Below are 12,924 nucleotides of genomic sequence, written 5' to 3'. Positions count from 1 at the left end.
AACTTTAATATGTGCTGATTTTAGGTAAATAACTTATTATATGATTTTATTATAGACTTGTTACAGAACTGACTTGTTATAGAACTTAATTATTATCAAGTAACAACTAGTAAATTGACATTTAATTTATGAATGAATCCGACTTTTTACCCCAGTGTTACCACATTAATACCCTCTTATTACTGATCTGACCAGACAGGTCACCAGTCTATCACCGGGCAAACACACACAAACACACAACTCTGGCCATCTGACCTGGGAATAAACCAAGGCCCTTCTTGCTGTGAGGCAACAGTGCTACCCACTGCATCACTGTGCCACTCAGAAGTTTTTTATGAAAAGAGAAAAGAAAAAATGAACCAGTTAACCAATTTCGTGTTTTATTTCAGGCCAGCAAAGGGGTCCAGTGATGGGGGTCATTCGTGGATTACTTGGTGCCTTCATCATTTCATCTGTCCTTCTCTTTAGTCATGGCAGAAAAATTGGTAAGAAGGTTATTTTGAAGTAAACACTGCTTACAAATTATATTTGGTTCTTACAAAGCCCCTAAAGTATCATCATTGAAAATAAAAAGAAAGAAAAAAATTAACCATTTATCTCATAAGGAAAAGCTGCCTTTGTTTAAATAATGCATATCTCTTAAGCTCACAGTAATTTTATCATCTGCACGCAATATATTTCTAGTGAGCATGTGATACATTTCTCACATACATGTAATACGTTTCTAATGTCCGTGCAATAAGTCTCATACATTTTTCATGTGAATGTGATAAATGGCTGTTTATTACATTGACTTACTGGTGACCATACGTAACATTTGTCACATGCACGCAGTACAATTCTCTTGCACATGTGACAAGTTTGACATGAGCGTGCGAAGGTTCTTGTGCATGTTCAGTGTCTTGTTCGCACCCGAAAGCCTCTCGTGTGTGCATAGTCATTTGTGGAATTCGTTTTACAACAGAGGTCCTTACATTTTTAAATGTCACTGTAAAGTCTCTGTAACTTCTGCACAATTTGTAATCAGGAACAAAGTGTGTCAGTTGATTAAATATTAATTTAATTCTGAGGTTGTGCTACGTGGAAACCGAGCCTAGCTTTAATAACTATAACTATATACACCAACCAGGCATAACATTATGACCACTGACAGGTGAAGTGAATAACACTGAATATCTCTTCATCACAGCACCTGTTAGTGGGTGGGATATATTAGGCACCAAGTGAACATTTTATCCTCAAACTTGATGTGTTAGAAGCAGGAAAAATGGGTGAGCGTAAGGATTTGAGTGAGTTTGACAAGGGCCAGATTGTGATGGCTAGAAGACTGGATTAGAGCATCTTCAAAACTGCAGCTCTTGGTCTGCAGTGGTCAGTATCTATCAAAAGTGGTCCAAGGAAGGAACAGTGGTAAACCGGCGACAGGGTCATGGGCGGCCAAGGCCCGATCAGTGGTCTGTGGTCCGATCCAACAGACGAGCTACTGTAGCTCAAATTGCTGTAGAAGTTAATGCTGGTTCTGATAGAAAGGTGTCAGAATACACAGTGCATCACAGTTTGTTGCGTATTTAGCAGCAAAAGGGGGACCAACACAATATTAGGAGGGTGGTCATAATGTTATGCCTGATCGGTGTACATAATAATACTGAATTTTTCCTTGTGTTTTTTCCTCTTACCTCCCTTCTTCCCTTCCTTTCTTTTAACATTAATGCTCATTAAGTTATAAATAATAAGCGCACTGTCATTGAATCAAAGTACATTATTGCTGTGCTAAGTTTGTTACTAGAAAGCATTCAAACCTGGTTTTGTAACAAGTAAAGCCTTCCAGTACTGAAATTTACACAATTATTTAGCAAAATGTCTGGTGAATTATGACCCCTGCTTTATACCAAACGTCCTCCGCATTTGGTGGAGAACTCAAGTAGAGGACTCAAAACTGTTTGTACAAATCAAGTACTTTCTCTCTTACAGTTTGCACACAGGAGGCCATGGCTGACATCCTGTTTTTAGTTGATGGCTCTGCTAGCATTGGCCTGAAGAACTTCCAACAGATCCGTGAATTTCTGGCCTCCCTGGTGTCCACCTTTGACATCGGCCCTAACAAAGTAAGGGTGGGCATGGTGCAGTTTAGCGACACGCCACGTACCGAGTTCTTCCTCAACACGTATGAAGAAAAGCAGGAGATTCTTGATTACATCAAGAAATTGCCCTATAAAACCGGCGGCACCAATACAGGTTTGGGTTTGCAGTTCCTGCTGAACAACCATTTTGTTGAGCAGGCTGGAAGTCGAGCAAACCAAAGAGTGCCTCAGATCGCCATCGTGATCACGGATGGAAATTCTCAGGATGAGGTTGAGCCGTACGCCCAGGAACTGCGGCAGAAGGGAATCAGACTGTATGCCATCGGAATCAAAGATGCAGATGAAACTCTGCTAAGGAAGATTGCTAGTCAGCCGTATAACCACCACGTGTACAGCGTGTCCGACTTTAATGCTCTGCAAGGAATCTCGCAGAATGTCATTAGGGAGTTGTGCACCACTGTGGAAGAGGGAAGGGGAGAGCAACAAGGTAAGGACAGCTTTATAACATTATACTGGACAGTGGTGGTTCAGCAGGACTATTGACCAAATAAGCCACAATGATACTGTTAGGTCCCTAAGCAAGACCCTTATTTCTTAGCTGCTTGGAATGTTTTGGAATGTGTTTAGATGTTAGTCACTCTGGACAAAAACATCTGCCAAACACATATATGTAATTGTAATTAAATTTTATTTTTACTAGTCTGCTCAGGCAAGATCAACCATAAGAACATACAAGAGGTCAAAAATGTTGGTGTGACTCAAGTCAAGGATCCCATATTTAGTGATTGTTTTCATTGTCAAGTGACCCATACTCTACCTAAGTGCAAAATTTTGTTACTTTTCTTGACCAGGGACCAAGCATACCCAAGAGGGCTTTATGGGTGGGGTGAGAAACAGTAAAGATCGTTGATTATTCAAATCCAGTCATCACAGAATTGCCATTTGAATAAGAAAACACAAGCCATATGTAAAACCCAAATGCAATAGATGGTGTATTTGCTTTCAGCATCTGATCAAGAATGCCGTTATAGCCTAACCTTCCTTCTTCTTTACCTGGTACCCTTGTACAATCTGATACAGACAATAGCACAAGTAGATTTGGATGTGTACCGTATTATACTGTAGGGTACGGAGCAATGGAAAAGGGGCTGTAGAGAACCCTTCAGAATCCTAAGAAAATGGTTCCAGGTCACAAAAATTTAAATAAAAAATTTAGAAGTTTAGAAATTAAGTCAGTGGTTAAGTCAGTTAGGCCTAAGTGAGCCTAGAGAGTGTCCCATTGCATGTATTTGAGAAGAGTAAAAATATATGGTATAGGTTATGGTACAGGATAATTAATAGGCTATTAGCATATGGGAGATTCATTGTGATATCATATGGGTCTACACTGGGTCTTTAAAAAAAAAAAAATGACTCTCACAAAAGTGCAAAGGTCAACAAATGGTGACTGCGGAAGATTCTGATTCAGTTGTTGATGTGTTGATGCAGATCCAGCTGAGGAAGCTTCCACCACCAGTTCAACAGATGTAAACCCACCACACCAACCAAAATGAGAAAATACCACATGAACAACGATTGGTCTGTTGTTCAGATAGGGGTGGGATAATAAAGCCAGATAGACTCTCTCATAACTGATGCAATTACGACCTCTGCTGGCTGACTGATGGCGTCTGCACAGAGACGGGAAAAGAGTGCTGTCAGGGTGTGTCTCTCCATACACAGTGCTGATCTGCACTGCACTCGTCAAAGTGTAGGTGACAAAATGCATACGGCTGCTGCCCACGTGTAGGAGGGGGCGTGGGTTAGCTTCATTCTCCTCAATCAGAGCGGGGATCGGCATTGGTGGAGAGGAAGCATGACGCAATCGGGCAGCCCAGTTTTGGGAATAGGTTTTATTTAGTACTACAGTATTTTAACTGCAGAGCCACCACCATTCCAGTGAATTGTCAATGGGTCTAAAACAATTGACGCCATTGGTTTAGTCTCCATTACCTGTTTTTAAAGAAATTGAATGTCCACTTTGGTCTTTCCACTGATTAATGTTTTATTTAAGGTGAGTGTATGTTCCTTTCCTAGAATGCAGTGAGATTTCCTCAGCAGACATCGTATTCCTCGTGGATTCGTCTGACAACACCAGAGATGCCAAGATTCCACAAATCCACAGATTCCTCCATGCTTTTGTAGAAGGACTTGACACTCAGCCAGACAGGGTGCGAATTGGCCTCACCCAATTCAGCAGTGAACCATACCAGGAATTCAAGATTGGTGACTATAAAGACAAGGTAGATCTTTTAAGGAAACTAGACAGCATCACATACCACCCAGGCACTGCGAACACTGGGGCAGCTCTGGATTTCATTAGGACAAATTACTTTACCAGGGTGAGAAAAAATGTCCCCCAAATTGCCATCGTGATCACGGATGGAGAGTCAAATGATGACGTAGAATTGCCAGCTCAAGAACTTCGGAAGCTGGGAGTCATTGTCTTTGTGATAAAGACTGGAGCGGGTGATGTTGGACAACTCCAAGCTATTGCTAACAGTCCGCCAGAAGAATTCTTGATTAGGATGAACAGATTCCCAGTTCTTCAAGAGCTGATTGAGAACATGCTCAGAAAAGTCTGCATTGCTGTTGATGACCAAGTGCGAGGTAAATTGCATGTCTTTTCTTTTTATAGCCCAAGCTGAGCAACATTGTTCTAGCAGACAGGATAGTAATATTTGCATCACTCAGGATTCCCAAAATTGGTACTACTAGAGTCAAGATGGCATGGACATCCTTGATTGAGAGGGTTCCACTGGCTGGATCCTTGAAAGAGAAAGTTGCTTTAATTTTTGTTGATCAAATCACGGTTATCTGTATAGTTCAGCAAATGTAAACAGAATAGGGAGTTAGTGCTCACCTTCAAGTGTGTTCAGCTCAAGTATTAGCAGCATAAATGTTGAAGACTTTGAGAGAGAAAAGAAAAACACAAAGTAGGTCAATATTATTAACTTTTAGTTAACAGGAAGCCTTCCAGGGCCAGAAATAATATAAATGTCTTAATCTTTGACATTTCTATGAACATCAGCCCACATGACTCATTGCTCCAGCTCACTTTAGTGCTCATCTAGTTTCACAACAGATAATGGACAAAGACATCTTTCTTTCTTCCTTCCTTGCCATGATTTAAAATGCCCTAAAGATGTTCCTACTCAGAGGTCATGTACCTTGAGCTCTCATAACCAAGCCAACCATAATTCTTGTTTAAAATGAAGGTAACTGGAACCAGAGTAACAGAAGCTTGAAGACCAACAAGATCTTTTAACCTGCAGCTGAACAATGACCATGTTTGTTTTATATAATTGGTACCAAATTTAAGAGGAACAAGCACAATTGTACCTTTTCTACACTGACTGTTAAAAAATATTCAAATACAGTGCTTCTAATTCTTCAAAACTGATTCTCAGTAAATTAAAGAGGCAAACAAGAGCAAGGTCAGATTTACATTTATTTATATGAAGAAAGTTACCAGCCATCTAGATCTTGATATCCTCACAGAGACACCCCAACAAACATATTAGTGGTGTGCGATACTGCAAAATTTGGTATCGATCCGATACCCAGTAAATACAGGCCCAGTATTGCCGATACCGATACCGATATTTTTTAATAATTAAGGTAGATGCATCATTAAATTGCTAAATCTGAATGATTTTTCATGACCTTTAAGTGTTTTATTGTAATAGATAATTTTTTTGTAAGTAGCTGCTCTCAGTAGGGTTGTAGATAAATTCAGTTGTTTAAGGCTCAGATTTCTTTTTTCTGGGTGCTTTACTTTCTTACAACGTTACCATCATGGCGTATCACCACAAAGCAGCTAACTCATACCACATAGTTGTGTTTGCTGGGTGAATAAATTTGTACATTTTTAATAGTGATCGAATACATGTGTTCTTGTTTATTTGAAATAAAAAATCGATGCTATTCTGTTTACATTCATAAGCACAAAGTCAAAAGAAAAGAGCTCCCATTCACCAAAACACAAACACAGGGAATAAGAGCCTCAGTACGCATGCTTCGATTCATTTGCGTCGTGTGCGCAAAGTGCGTAAGGTGCGTCCGTACTTTACGTACGCATCGTTTACACTATTATATCCATAAAATTGACCCTACTTTTGTATCTGCAAAGCAAAGCATTCAAAAACGTACAATTCCTACCAGTGTACTGATGTCTGTTAGGATTTTAACAACATAACAACGTGACGGTACCACACCAAAACACAGCAGAGCAGGAGGGGAGGAGTAAGCTGTGCATGTAATAATAATAAATAATAATAATAAGTTGGACTTATATAGCGCCTTTCACAATACCCAAGGACGCTTTACAAAATAGAAAAATACATCAAGATACAATATTAGAGACAGACACATGAAAGACGCATGAATACATAAATGATAGGACACAATAATAATATAATAAATGTAGATTTACATAAGTTAATGAAGCTTATGAAACAGTAGAGAAATGTTTGGTAAATAGATGAGTTTTGAGTAGGGATTTGAATTCTGTAAAAGAAGAAGTAGAACGCAGGGAAAGAGGGAGAGAATTCCAAAGTAGGGGAGCAGAGACAGAAAAGGATCTTCCACCCATGGTAGAGAGCCTGAAGCTGGGGACAATCAGGAGACCAGCATCAGTAGACCGTAAAGAGCGTGAGGGGGTGTACCGATGTATCAGGTTTTGTAAGTATATTGGACCAAGACCATAAAGTGCTTTGAAAGTAAGTATGAGGACTTTGTATTGAATACGTTTGGAGATGGGTAACCAGTGAAGTTGGGCAAGGACAGGTGTAATGTGATCCGTTTTTTTTGGAGCGAGTGAGCATCCTAGCAGCAGAATTTTGAACACATTGAAGAAGGTGGATAGATTTAGCAGGAAGACCAAAGAGCAGAGAGTTACAGTAATCAAGTCTGGAGGAAATAAAAGCATGAACAAGGGTTTCAGCAGCCACAGAGGAAAGAAAGGGACGCAGACGAGCAATGTTTCGTAGGTGAAAGAAGGCAGACTTAGAGATTGATCTTATTTGGGGAAGAAAGGACAATAAAGGATCAAACAGCACACCAAGGTTACGCACAGTGAGGGATGGGGAAATAGAAACACCAGCAATAGAGAGAGAGGAGGGAGAAAGAGAGGAAACCACAGATTTAGTGCCAAGGAGCAGGAATTCCGTTTTGTGGGGATTTAGCTTTAGAAAGTTAGAATGCAGCCAAGAATTGATATGGTGAAGACAGCTAGTAAGAGAAGCAGGGGGGAAAGAAGAGGAAGGTTTGTAATTTAGGTAGAGTTGAGTGTCATCAGCATAGAAATGAAAACTGAGTCCATAGTGTTGTATGATAGAACCAAGTGGTAAAATATACAGGATAAAGAGGAGTGGACCAAGAACAGAGCCCTGAGGGACACCATGTTCAATTTTAGCAGTGGCAGATGTTGATTTACCAATACGTACAAAGTGCAATCTATCAGTTAAGTATGATTTAAACCAGGCTAAGACTAAACCAGAAAGACCTATTTCAGAGAGACGAGTTATTAAAACGTTGTGATTGATGGTATCAAAAGCAGAAGAAAGATCAAGAAGAATAAGCGCAGAGGCAAGACCCTGGTCAGAAGCAGTGAGAAGATCATTTAGAACATAGAGAAGTGCAGTTTCAGTGCTATGCTGTGAGCGAAAACCAGATTGGAAAGATTCTAAGAGCTTGTTTAAATTAAGATAGTCAAGTAGCTGAGAGGCCACGACACGTTCAAGAATCTTGGAAAAAAATGGCAGATTGGAGATGGGGCGGAAATTACTAAGAATAGTATTGTCAAGATCATGTTTTTTGAGGACAGGCGTCACAGAGGCAAGCTTTAGGGCAGGGGGTACATAACCAGAAGACAGAGAAATATTAACAACATGGCAAATAACAGGAGAGAGGACCGGAGCACATGACTTAACGAGGGAGGAAGGTGCAGGATCGAGAGAAGAGGTAGATGATGAAAGACCAGAAATAATTTTAGCAATGTATTTGACATTGACAGCAGAAAAAGTAGAGAAGCAACAGGTGGGGAGAGTCTTAGGCATGGATGGAGATGGCAGTGTGGTGGAGGAAGTAGAAGAATGAGAAAGTTCATGATAGATTGTGGACACTTTGTCCATGAAAAATTGAAGAAAAGAATCACAGAGTTCAGAAGAGTCAGAGGTCTGTTTAGAGGGGGGACGCAAGAGCTTGTTTACAGTGTTAAAAAGCTGACGATGATTTTGACCAGAGGCTTGAATGCGAGAGGAAAAGTAATAAGTACGAGCAGTGTTAAGAGCGGCTTTGTATTTAGAAATGTGGTCAGAATAAGCTAGAAAATGAACATGTAATCTCGATATATGTAAGATGTGAGAGGAGCGGAGTCTACACACACATGGTCTTTACTTTCTGACGAAACGGGAGAAACATGCTGAATGTAGCAGAGAAAAGTAAAACTTAAGTATCGATCCCATCACACTAGTATCGATCCGATACCAATACCAACGTTGGTATCGATATTTGGATCGATCCGCCCACCACCATAGGTCATTCAGCACTGGGGTAAAGCTTAGTGTCATCAGCTTAATAATGAATTCAAATATTATATTTACTGATGTAGTTATCTACTGCATGCCTTAATGACCATATATAATGAGTACATAATGACTGACCCTAACAAGGATTCACAGCCCTAATTTTCTGGTTATCTTAATTTCTTCTCTCCCTATTTAGCCTTTTCCCAGAAGTTCGCAGATATATTTTTCCTGGTTGATAGTAACGCACCAAAAGTAGAGTTCCAGCAAATTCGAAGCTTCTTGATGAGACTGATCAACCAACTCAACGTAGGAAAGAATGCTAACCGCATTGGTTTGGCACAGTTTAGCGAAAACGTTATTGAGGAATTTCTCCTCAATACTAACAAAACTAAAAGTGAGATCCACGCTTTCATCCGGACTATGAAATCTAAGCCAAGGGGAGCACGTAGAACTGGAAACGCGATTGAATACGCACGCAGGAACTTTTTCAATACCTCAACTGGTAGTCGCATTGCTCAGGGCTTTAAACAAGTCCTTCTGGTGGCGACTGCTGCGAAATCTGATGACAGCGTTCTCTGGCCATCACACATGACAAAAAATGAGGGAGTCAGCATGATATCTGTTGGCTTTGGTGGAGCTGAGGTGGATGAGCTGCAGGACATTGCTAGTCCCAATCAGAACTACAAGATGGCACCTCAAACCGTGGCGCAGGTCAAGATTGTGATTGAATCACAAGAACCAGCAATCATCTCTAAAGGTTAGTTTATTTTCATGTTTTACCTTCACTTTATCCTGGGCAGGGTCATTGCCCCCCTCGGCCACCCCCCCTCAAACATACTGTATCCAATCATGTCTGTATATAGATGCCCAACCAGCCAATGGCACCACCGGGAATTCGAACCCTAGATCCTAATGGTAGTAGGTAATCATCTTAATGGGGTTACCTCCCATATACCGAAACCATGCTATTAAACCAGATGCCCTATACTGGCCTTGTATGATTGAAAAGTTGAGTACATACACTGATCAGCCATAACATTTAAACCACCTCCTTGTTTCAGCTCCACTTACCATATAGAAGCACTTTGTAGTTCTACAATTACTGACTGCAGTCCACCTGTTTCTCTACATACTTTTTAAACCTGCTTTCACTCTGTTCTTTAATAGTCAGGACCCCCACAGGACCACCATAGAGCAGGTATTATTTGGGTGGTGGATCATTCTCAGCACTGCAGTGACACTGACATGGTGGTGGTGTGTTAATGTGTGTTGTGCTGGTATGAGTGGATCAGACACAGCAGCACTGCTGGAGTTTTTAAATACTGTGTCCACTCACTGTCCACTCTATTAGACACTCCTACCTAGTTGGTCCACCTTGTAGATGTAAAGTCAGAGATGATCTCTCATCTATTGCTGCTGTTTGAGTTGGTCATCTTCTAGACCCTCATCAGTGGTCACAGGACGCTGCCCATGGGACTCTGTTGGCTGGATATTTTTTGTTGGTGGACTTTTCTCAGTCCAGCAGTGACAGTGAGGTGTTTAAAAACTCCATCAGCATTGCTGTGTCTGATCCACTTATACCAGCACAACACACACTAACAGACAACCACCATGTCAGTGTCACTGCAATGCTGAGAATGATCCACCAGCTAAATAATACCTGCTCTGTAGTGGTCCTGGGAGAGTCCTGACCATTGAAGAACAGCATGAAAGGGGGCTAACAAAGCTTGTACGGAAACAGATGGACTACAGTCAGTAATTGTAGAACTACAAAGTGCTTCTATATGGTAAGTAGAGCTGATAAAATGGACAGTGAGTGTAGAAACAAAGAGGTGGTTTTAATGTTCAAGACATTTACATTTTATCTACTGTCTTAACTCATTTGGAAATGAGCTTGGCAACATTAAGGTAATAAATCGTGACTGTTGTACCAACAGAAATGTAATTTATTGTATTTTCAGAGTGTGAATCTGCAGACATAGCAGACGTTGTCTTTATTGTCGATGAATCTGGCAACATGGGACCTGAAAACTTCCAGCTTGTACGCAACTTTCTCTTCAACACCATTTCCAGCCTCAATGTGGGCATGGACAAAGTGAGGATAGCCATCGTTGAGTACAGCGATATCCCCAGGGCCGATGTCTACCTGAATAGTTTCGGCAACAAGAGCGGAATTTTGCAGTATGTCAAAAGACTGTCCTATGGCAGAGGGAAAACCTACACTGGGGCTGCTCTCAAATTTGCCAAGGAGCAGGTTTTCACCAAACAACGAGGCAGTCGGATTGACGAGCACGTTCATCAAATAGCAGTGGTCATCACGGACGGGAGCTCTGCGGATGACGTGAGCGGGCCGGCAGCTGATCTGCGTCGATCAGGGGTCACTGTGTTTGCTCTGGGCATTAAAAATGTCAACATGGAGGAGTTGAAGGAGATTGCCTCCTACCCACAAAAAAAGTTTGTCTTCAGTGTTGAGAGTTTCATTAAACTCAATGCGCTGTCGAATATGCTGACAAAAAGCATGTGTGCGGACATCACAAGCGCCGATGTTATACCCATTATATACCCAAGTTATACTCTTCAGAAAGGTTGGTAACTCTTGTTACACTACACCTTTTTTGCTTTTGAAAACAGTACTATAAATACTTCTGCTTCTAGCTAGTGAATTGCCATACCCTCAAGGATTTAATCAATAGAAACATGATTTAGGTCCCCAAACCCAGTCCAATGGGCATTCCAAGTAGTTTTTGACCAATTTTATCTCTAAATATATTGTAAAATTGAATGTCTATTGTAAGGAACATTAGGTCTCAATCTATAGAATTTTGGCAACGTCTTTTTAAGTGACTAACTAAACCCAGAGTCAAACCTTTTTTTTTTTTTTTTTGCATTTTCTCCCCCTTTTTTCTCCCCCTTTAGCGCGTCCAATTATCCAATTTGCATCACGCCTCCTCTCTGTCTATGCCAAACTCTGCCCTGACCGAAGAGATTAAAGCTAACCCACGAGCAGCAAGCCGGATGCATTTTTGCAACCCACACCTTGATGAGTGTTGCACCACCTAGCGTTGCATGCGCAGAGACAAACCCTAAGAGCACTTCTCCCTCATCTCTGTGTAGGCGCCTCTAATCAGCCGGCAGAGATCGTAACTGCACCATTCTGACAGAGAGAAACCCACTTCCGGCCCCTTGTCCCGCCCCCCAACTGAACAACCGGATAATCATTGTTTATGTAGCCAACCAGCCTCGAGCCGGTAAGGCAGAGCTGGATTTGATACGATGTATCTGGAATCCAGCTCTGATTGCAGAGTGTGCTTTTAACCGCTGCGCCACCTGAGCGGCTTCCAGAGTCAAACCTTACCAAACAACCAACTATTTTGTGACCCGCAAAGTGACCGCATCCCACCACTAGATGGCAGTGTTTCCATATCAGTGTTTAACTGAGGCGGTTTTCCAACAAGTGATGTTGAGAAATATTTACAAATAATCCCAAAATATACAAGAAGAGAAAATTGAAGCAGAAAGAAGGAAATGTAATAAAAGAATGTCATAAATGAGAGGTTGCTGAAACATGAGAAAAACTGTCCACAGCCAAGTAAGCTTTGCATCACTGTGGGCTTTGGAGGCTGATGAGCAAATAAAGAAGCCCCTTGCTTTTGTAGTGCGTGTGTTGAGTAACAAAGTTTGGTTGAACCGTAACCTGCAGATTTTGAAGCAGGGGCTTTATTCTATGTCCACTCTGATGTAAAGCTTGATTAACTGTGGACAGTGTTGTTTTTACGTTGCAGCGACTTCTAATTCATGTCAGACCTTGGATTATATCTGACCATCCACTAGATGTGCCAGCCACTAGATGGACCAGCTCAGAGTCAAATCAATGTTTGCTCAGGGCTCTCGATCGCTATGTTTGAACTGTTCAATGACTTAATCTCTTGCAGACTCAAGAAACATATCTAGCATGATAAATATCTAGACCTGTTGGCGACTCAAAAATCTGTAGTGCGAGTGCCAGTGAGTGCGGTGTTGACCTACAGCAGTCCGGGGAAGTAGTTGTAGATGGGTGTAGCAGAATACATGGCACACACAAGCTGTATAGTATTTGTGACCTTATCGACACAAACCACAATACCATGTTGCATTGCAAAAAAATATTTATTTACCTCCAACTCTCTGCAGAACAGACAATCCCTGCAAGTCACAAAGCCCAATCCACTCCGTCACCCAGATTCTTTTTTTTCTCTTTGCTTTTACATGGCACATCAGTGCACAAACAATGTTGA

At 41.2% G+C, this 12,924-nt stretch overlaps 1 protein-coding gene across 1 annotated transcript in view; it reads left to right on the top strand.

The window, feature by feature from the left end:
* Positions 1 to 409: 409 nt before the first annotated feature.
* LOC134314732 (collagen alpha-4(VI) chain) overlaps positions 410 to 12,924 on the top strand; it is a 55,641-nt gene continuing 43,126 nt past the window's right edge. The window contains exons 1-5 of the mRNA XM_062995427.1: positions 410 to 485; positions 1,972 to 2,568; positions 4,140 to 4,730; positions 8,847 to 9,407; positions 10,612 to 11,235. Coding sequence (XP_062851497.1) covers positions 410 to 485; positions 1,972 to 2,568; positions 4,140 to 4,730; positions 8,847 to 9,407; positions 10,612 to 11,235 — 2,449 coding nt within the window. The remainder of the gene's footprint in view (positions 486 to 1,971; positions 2,569 to 4,139; positions 4,731 to 8,846; positions 9,408 to 10,611; positions 11,236 to 12,924) is intronic.

Source organism: Trichomycterus rosablanca, chromosome 5 (genome assembly GCF_030014385.1).
Source record: "Trichomycterus rosablanca isolate fTriRos1 chromosome 5, fTriRos1.hap1, whole genome shotgun sequence".
NCBI classification, from domain to species: Eukaryota; Metazoa; Chordata; class Actinopteri; order Siluriformes; family Trichomycteridae; genus Trichomycterus; species Trichomycterus rosablanca.
Note: the sequence above shows the minus strand (reverse complement) of the source record. Positions and strands in the feature narration are given on the sequence as shown.